At 35.4% G+C, this 8,304-nt stretch overlaps 1 protein-coding gene across 1 annotated transcript in view; it reads left to right on the top strand.

The window, feature by feature from the left end:
- Positions 1 to 4,012, top strand: part of LOC107083844 (GTP cyclohydrolase 1-like) — a 19,635-nt gene extending 15,623 nt beyond the window's left edge. Inside the window, exons 4-6 of the mRNA XM_015373345.1 lie at positions 850 to 881; positions 2,485 to 2,569; positions 3,499 to 4,012. Coding sequence (XP_015228831.1) covers positions 850 to 881; positions 2,485 to 2,569; positions 3,499 to 3,625 — 244 coding nt within the window. The 3' untranslated portion in view covers positions 3,626 to 4,012. The remainder of the gene's footprint in view (positions 1 to 849; positions 882 to 2,484; positions 2,570 to 3,498) is intronic.
- Positions 4,013 to 8,304: the final 4,292 nt, after the last annotated feature.

Raw genomic sequence — 8,304 nt, 5'->3', positions numbered from 1 at the left:
TCTATCAGCCTTAAAGTCTTGATGCTAAACTTAGATTTTACTGTCATTACGCCGTATTCTGTCTCTTGGCATTTACTTGGAGGTCTGTGAGGTGAAGGTCCCCAAAGTTCTTCCGCTCACAGAGAAGAGCAGCAGGTTGAAAGGGAAGATGAGGTCGATTTCTGCAGGATGCTCAGTGGCGCCAAATCAGGGCTTTGATCTGTCATGTTAGCGAAGAATGACCCAACTCTATAAGCAGTGGGCATAAGCTAACATTTAAAATAAAACCTGTTTGTTGCTGATTTCTCTTTTTGGGTGAGGAATGTATGTTCTGGTTCAACCTCTGCAATCTCCTTTGAGTTTGAACAAAATGCAGCGGCAGGACCCTCTATTTCCATCAGCTAGAGGAAGATGAAAATTTTTGTGTTTAAATATCTGATTTTTTTTTTTTCTTTTTAATTAAAATTATGTTTTCTGAGTCTTGGATTTCAACTGTTCGTATTTAAAAAAGATTTTCATACTGACAGATTAAAACAATAAATAAAATGGGAAATATTAGTTCCTCCTGCCCACCTCCTCCTAAACCCACATAATATAAACATTATTTTATCTGCATATCTAGATGTTTGTAATATTCTTTACCATTTGGGGGATTTATTTAATCCTATATTTAGCTTCTACAAAAATGCTGTTTATGAAAGTTTCTTTTCTTGTATTGCTGCCACGTGCTTTTAAATAAGCCCTGTTACTGATCAATAAACTACATATTAAAATCAGAAAAAAAAAATAAATGTAAAATCTTTGCTGATTTCTGGGTTATAATTATAAAAAAGGATGATTTTTTTTAACTTCTTCTTCTCCTCCTTTTAGGATTGTTGAAATCTACAGCCGTCGATTACAAGGTAGAGTTTATTTAACTTTTTTAGCGCTATTTATAGTGAAGTTTTGTCAACATGTCATATTTCTCCGTAGAGGTTTAGGAGGCCATATTGTGAAGGACCTTGTGAGAGCCGCCCTATAACATGTTTTTACTGATTACCGTAATTAAAGACTCCCTCTATTCAGAGTGTGGTAAAATTAATGATCAAGAGTATTTGGATTAAAGATAAATCAATTTCTTAAGTGTTTCGAAAAAATGTATTCTGCTGAGAGAATAGGTAATTGCTTTCTCGACACCTTCAGGTTGAATCTTTATTCATATGTAGGATATTTTAAAAAGAAAGCAGTCAACTAAAGCAACCGGGGGTATGCATACCCCTAGTGGCCTACGAGTGCATTGCAGGGTGTACATGAAAATATTTTATTTATAAAGTATTAAAATATAATAGGGCTGGGATGTGTTTTGCTTTCTGAGGCCCAAATCGAAAATTTAAACAAGCTTTTATCAACCTAAAAGAAAGTTTTTCTTATGTTTGAGTTCACCTTTAGCTGTGAAACACATCCAAACCAAGCAGAGGAACAGACTGGATGTAGAGAACAGCCTGGGATCTGCTGTTTTTCACACTGAGCTATCAGAGCTCATCAAAGCAGCTCAGGGGAAAACTAATAAAAACTAAGTCAGTCTGACTGTAAATTATGTTCTGTATTTTGTTCACAATTAATCAATTTTAAATGTAATTATAAGTGAGTTACTCAGAGGACCTCAAGTTTTATAAATATAGGTCTATAATATGATCTTATTATGTATTTTTTTTCAATTCCTTACTAACTTCCAGGCAACATAATTATGTTGTTTTTGTTTGAGATGGAAAGCATAAAATGCCTAAGAATTAAATGGTAAAATTAATAGATTATGTAAAATGTTTTTAATTTAATAATCAGTTATTCTACATTCCACTTTTGGACAATCAATACTTTAGGGGTACTCAAGGTAAGACAAAATTCACAAAGGGGTACACAAGTCAAAAAAGTTTGAGAAAACTGGACTAAAGAACCAAACCACTCAGATTGGGTGTTTTTGATTGTTTGTACTATATGTCCTAAAGGTGCTGACATGAATGCATTGACATACTGTGTGTGGGTTTGTTTAAAATGTCCTATTTCATGTATAAAATGGTGCTGTGTACAGGAGGATGTTTCTATGGATTGCTGCCATCCAGACTGCTCACCTTTTAAACCCTGAAACAAGCACATTAATCCCAGCCTCTAACATTAGTCTCAGTCAGCAGGCACAACAAAATCTTCATAATTAATAAATCAAGCATAATAACAAGACACTGTTTTTTCCCCCAAATATTTTTTGTGATTATATGAAGCCGAATCCATTTGATGATACATGATTAATTTCATTGATTGCATCTCCCATTTAGATGATGCTTAACTGCTACTTTAATATTTGGGGAAAGTTAAGGTGTGGCTTTTAACAGGAGTTTGTGACCTAGTTTCTTTACCTAAGTGGAAAATGAAGTAAAAGCAAGGTTAGTTTAAGTGCAATGATCTGTGATCTGTTGTTTGTTCTCACTGTTTGCATTTCTTGGTTTGTATGTCTGTCTTGTGTTTCTCCAGTTCAGGAGAGGTTGACCAAACAGATCGCTGTGGCCATCACCGAGGCCCTGCAGCCCACTGGGGTCGGAGTTGTTGTCGAGGCAACGTATGTTTCTCTCTGCAGTTTTTCTTTTTTTTTTTTTTAACTAATGGCTGTGGTCATCCTAGCTAAAATGAAACGTTTTTGTTGCTAATTCATTCAGAATTACCTTTCATATAACTCCTGATTGTTTCCACCTGAGCTAAAGACCTCTGCAGCTCCTCCAGATTTACCAGGAGCTTTTTTTTTCTGCTTCTCTGAATTTTCCTCATTTGGCAAGTTATTCTAGCCTGAGTGCCATTCCAAATTTAGTCCCGCCCACAACGTTTGAGGTTGGGAAGTTCGGTCTGGCATTGCTCAATAGTAGCGCGAGTATGCTTGCACAATATCTAGCGGGCCAATCAAATTGTCAGGGCGGGCTTTATACGGTGATGGACAGATGATCAACAGTAATGTAATCAACCACGTCACCAAAGCGCGCTTGAGTGACAACAACAATGGCTGCCGCTGGAGAGTTGAGGTGTGTAGATTCTGCTATTAGGTCTGTTCTAGAAGATATAGAGAGCAAATTAATTTTAAAAGAGGAACAGAGAAACGCGATTAAGGCGATTAATTGTTATTCTAGGCGTGCAACACCACGCTTTGATTTTTGTTGACAACAACTATGCGTCGCTTAACATGCGTCACGCACTCCTTTGCTCTTATTGGTTGTAGGTCTATCCAATTGAGTGCAGAGGCATTTTTTTTCCTGGTTCGTTCGAAACACGCCCCATAATCACAGCTCTATGGAGCAGTATCAGACTCATATTCTGACTAGAATTGAGTAGGACTAAGTCAGGCTAAAGTTATTCAGCTAAAGGACCACAATGTTTTGACTCCAAATTTGGCTGCCATCTTGTTCTGTTTTAGCATTCTTCCTGTTCATCCTAAACAGATTTTTCTTTCTGTCTGTTCTTTCTTAAATAACGCTTTTCTTCTGCTCTGGCTCTCTGCAGTCACATGTGCATGGTGATGCGAGGCGTCCAGAAGATGAACAGTAAAACTGTTACCAGCACCATGTTGGGGGTCTTTAGGGAAGATCCAAAAACCCGTGACGAATTTCTGACCCTCATTCGAAGCTGAAGAGCTCCTTCTCTTCCTCCTCCTCCTGTTGCCTGGAGTTACCTCCACCTGCACGGACCACCTGCCGTGCTCGCTGTATGTGTGTGTGTTTGTGCGTGGGTGTTTCCGTCTCACTGAACACGGTGGAAAGGTGTTCGCTCTGTGTTTTTGTTGACTCTGTAATGACCTGATGAAGCGGCGTTACCTCGATGATTTGACCTGTTTATTCTCACACAGTGAAACAGATTTTACTCTTTATTTTTTCTTGTATATTTTGTCTGTTATTGTAAACTAACAGTTACAATAACAGACAAAAGTCAGTACAGCAGTCACATTTCCGTTTGAATATTATTTTATTTTAAAGACTGAATAACCTTTGATTTACTGTCCCCTCAAAAAAAACAACAAAAAAAACCATCACAGAACCATTAATGCCTGCTGGCTTGTAAAAAAAAAAAAATGTAAATCCCTTTATTGTCCCACAATGGGGAAATACACCTCTGCATTTAACCCATTCCCTTGGGGAGTAATAGGCCGCCATTGTGTGGCCCCTGGGGAGCAGTGTGGGGTTAAGGTTCTTGCTCAGGAACCCAGAGTGCAGACTGTGGGGATGGAACCGGGTACTTGCAAACTTCTCAGAGCATAAGTGTACTGCTCTAACCCACTAGGTCAACACTCAACAAAGTGAGTACACTTCTATATAATAAAGTCCCATTAAAGAATATTTATAAAGATGTGGGGTGTACATGCATACATCTGAGTCCTATGTAAAAAGAGGAATTTTAAAAAGCAATTTGCAAATCCTTCAGAAGCAGGAATTCAGTTAAAATAAAGTAAATCTTTTTTTCACATTTTCATTTGCAGTGTACCACTGACATAGTAACTGTTCTACTTTAACTAAAGTTCCTAATACTATTGTTAGCATTAGCATGCTCAGGAGGCACAGCTCCAGATATTTTATCGTCTATTTTGACTGATTTAGTGTGGTCTACCATTTCAGTATACTCACTATGCTACCATCTTTATATTTAATCAGAAGAAGAAATTGTGTGTGTATATATATATATATATATATATGAATAAAAAAATACATGAACAAATTTGATAATATCAAAGTTATCACAGTTCGCAAACTTCTCAGAAAATCCTATTTTGAGAAGAGTACCTTAATTTCTGGTGTGTTAATGTCTTTCTAACAGAGCACACTTTAAAACCATAAAGTATATGGTTTACCAATTTTAAAACTGAGCTGTCAGAAGCAGAATATTTTCCAATTTAAACTTTTTTTTCCCAAATCAAAATGGTGCAAAATGCATAACCATCAGGCATCTGGAAGCAACACCTTCTTTTTATGGTGAACATGTTTCAAACATGTTCACATTTTTTTTTTTTTTTTTCCTGTGTGAGAAACTGCCTTTATCTGCCAACCAGCCTCTGCATTAAAAACCAAAAAGGTATCTTTTCTCTACATAAGGCTGACTAAATATATTTGTGTGTGTTTTCTTCATCGTTTTCATCCTGGCAGTTGAAAAGTTTGTGTTGTTGAGTGACGTTTGTGTTTATGGTGCAACACGTTGCTGCACTTAAGTGCATCATAAGGATCGCTGCCTGGTTTTAATTGTTTAAGTGGATTTGTCTGTGAGATGGTGTGTGTGTGTGTGTGTGTTTGTGGTGATAGAGAGAAGATGAATGCTAAGAGAAAAAAAAAACTAATTGTTTTTGTGGCCTTGTTTATTCATTGTGCTTATTTTAAAAAATAACTTTTTAACAATCAAAGATAATAAAAGTATTACAACTGAGACTGAATCTGGATTATTTTTATTCCTCTCACCAGATGGAGACCCAAACTAAGAAAGATTAATACATTGTTTTTACTATAGATAATTTAAGCAGTCTACAAAGAAATATTAGCACTTCATTTTGGATATTTGCAAGATATTTTAGAAAAGGAAAGCTATAAAATGAGATTTGTTACCTGGCAAACCTTACTGAGGCACAAAGGAGCATGGTGAATACTAATATGCATTTAGGAATAAAAGTAAAGCAATGCAAAGACTATCAAAGGAGGACCACTCCTACTGTTGCCCCCTTGTGGTCATAAACAAAACTGCAGTTAATAATAAACCTTTGGTGTGGTGTCAACATGTTTTTACGTTTCTGGACTGAAGAGATTGTTAATAATTTCCCAAGTCTTTCACAAACAAAGGTGTCGAAATTATTTCAAGATGCTGGAAGTCAACTGAGTGAAGTCAGGATTCTGTTCCATTTTATTTTTTCTTTAATGAATAACCTGTTGGTTTAATTAATTTCAGTGTCTATAATTCAACTGGTCCCATGGATTATAGTCAAGTGGAGTTACCTTAAAGTCTTCTTAAGTTTGCTCCAATGACTGGCCAAGTCTTTGTCACTTCTCTCGGTCCGTCTCAAAGAAAGCTGTCATGTTTGTTACTCCATGTGCCTAAAAAACATGGAGCCTTATGTAGTCTTAAGAAGATTCTAGATTGCAGAATCAGACACTTCCATTTATAGTTTTGCCAGATTTTCAGTTTGAATCTATGTGCAAAGTTTTTTTTAATCAATATCATTTTATTCTCAACAAGACTTTTCCTTGTTTAAAAAGATGCATTGAACGCAACATCTGCTCTATAGCTAAAAAATAAAATGAAAATAGTCATTTTACTTTAGATACCTACACAAACAGACAACTGGAGGCCTTTTGTTTGTTTGTTTTTATATAAATCGGGGTCATGCCAAATCACAGCATACTGGTACAATACAGAAAAAGTACAAAACACATCAAAACACATCCTGATCATCATTTTTACGCCGCTGTCACATTTTAGTTTGTGTCTGAAGACCATAAAGATTCAACAGGTACCAACCTGTTAAAGCAGCTGGGTTCACATTCACGCTCTTTTTTTTTTTTTTTAACTCATAAAGGGAGCTGAATTGGTTTGTAAAAAAATAAAATTAATGGAACTTTGATATGCATTCAGACTACTGAAAGTAGGATTTATTACTTACATAAGCATTTGCAAAGCTCATCAATTGTCAGCTTGTTTTAAAGTACATCAATTAGAATTGGATGATCACTGCAAAGGAAATTAATTTAAACATTTAGTTGATGTTTTAATACTGTCAGCTCTCTAAAGTCAACACTTTTGGGGCCTAGTTTCTGGAGATATGGACAAATTTCATTCTAGATCCACTCAAGTGGGGCATTTAACTGAATGTGATAGTTGTGCAGCATGAAGGTGATCCCTGCTCAGCTGTAACTTTCTCCCAATACGGTAACATAAAGACCATATTTAACCTTTTACATTTTATGATGATGTTGATGTGTCAAGTATACAAAAAAAAGGCACTGCCATTTGTTATTCTAAATATGACTTTCCCAGTCTTGTGCATGCAGTTTAAAATATAAATACACTTTTTTCCAAATTTTAATTTCCTAGATTTTTTTTTTTTTTTTTTGTCAAATTTTTATTATTAAACATACATTTACTTTTTTTCCTCAAACATATAAGTAAGCCTGCAGTCAATACAGGACATCGGCTCTTTGATAAAATAAATCTAAATGAAGTAAAAGGAGCACAGTCAAGCAGTAAAACTTTGTTACAGACAAGATTTCTCTCCATACAAAAAAAAAAAAAACTAGAGACAAAAAAAAAAAAAAATAGTCCTTGCATTTAAAAAATAAAAACCGATTTGCACAATCTACAAAAAGAAAAAAAAAAGCATATGTCTCAAAAATGAAAAAACAATAAATTCTTTTGGAATATCAAAGCGTTAACATTAATACTGCTTGCGTGCACAGCGCGGAGAGTAACGGAGCTGATTTGGTTTTAGTTGAAGAGATGATCAATGATCCTGAGCTCCAGTTGTTGCACAGCGGAGCCATAAATACCATTCTACCCTCTCAAACAATGTCACCTGATGAAAGTGGCAAAACAAATGATGTCCCTAAAGTCTCTTTGAAAGAGAATTTGTTGTTTATATGCAAAAAAACTATCAGGAATATGATTATATCTAGCAAATAAATCAAATTGATGACCAACTGCATGCCTGAATGAAACAGACTGCCCTTCTGCAACTGATCAAATTGAGTTAATCCGTTGCTAAAAATAGTCCTAAACTTCCTCTGCTGTTTTGAGTTTAACATTTAAATCTCTCCCAAACTGGACTCTTGCTTATAACAATAGATCTCAGCTCATCTTGGATTTATTTTCTGTCTAAATGCAAACTAAAACCCAAAGTTGAAGGGCTTTCCATTGGCCGACTCAGCTCTCTGCTGCGCTCAAAGCTTCAAATATGAAAAAAACAAAAAAAAAACAAATCCCAAATACAGATCAACAATAAAAATAAACAAGTACAAAGAAAATGACTATGTTAATATTTGAGATGTATGTATGGTCACCAGCCATAACATGTTAACACTTATAGTACTTTAAATAATAAAACACTTGAAAGATCAGTTTTACCTCTGCAGGAAACATGGAAAACAAAAAGGAAAATAAATAATTTGTTTCTACTTTTAAGGACTGAAAGATAAATGGCAGTGAAGCTAAGAGAATATAAAGAGATCCTGATCTTTTCAAAAAGGCAGAAACGTGTTTCCTATCCATTCATGGTTAGGAATTCAGATTAACCGGAGATGTAAAAACATAAACATTTAACATGTAGTGTGTGAGCAGATCCAG

Source organism: Cyprinodon variegatus, unplaced genomic scaffold (genome assembly GCF_000732505.1).
Source record: "Cyprinodon variegatus isolate N-32 unplaced genomic scaffold, C_variegatus-1.0 Scaffold86, whole genome shotgun sequence".
NCBI classification, from domain to species: domain Eukaryota; kingdom Metazoa; phylum Chordata; class Actinopteri; order Cyprinodontiformes; family Cyprinodontidae; genus Cyprinodon; species Cyprinodon variegatus.
This window is presented reverse-complemented; position numbering and strand designations above follow the sequence as displayed.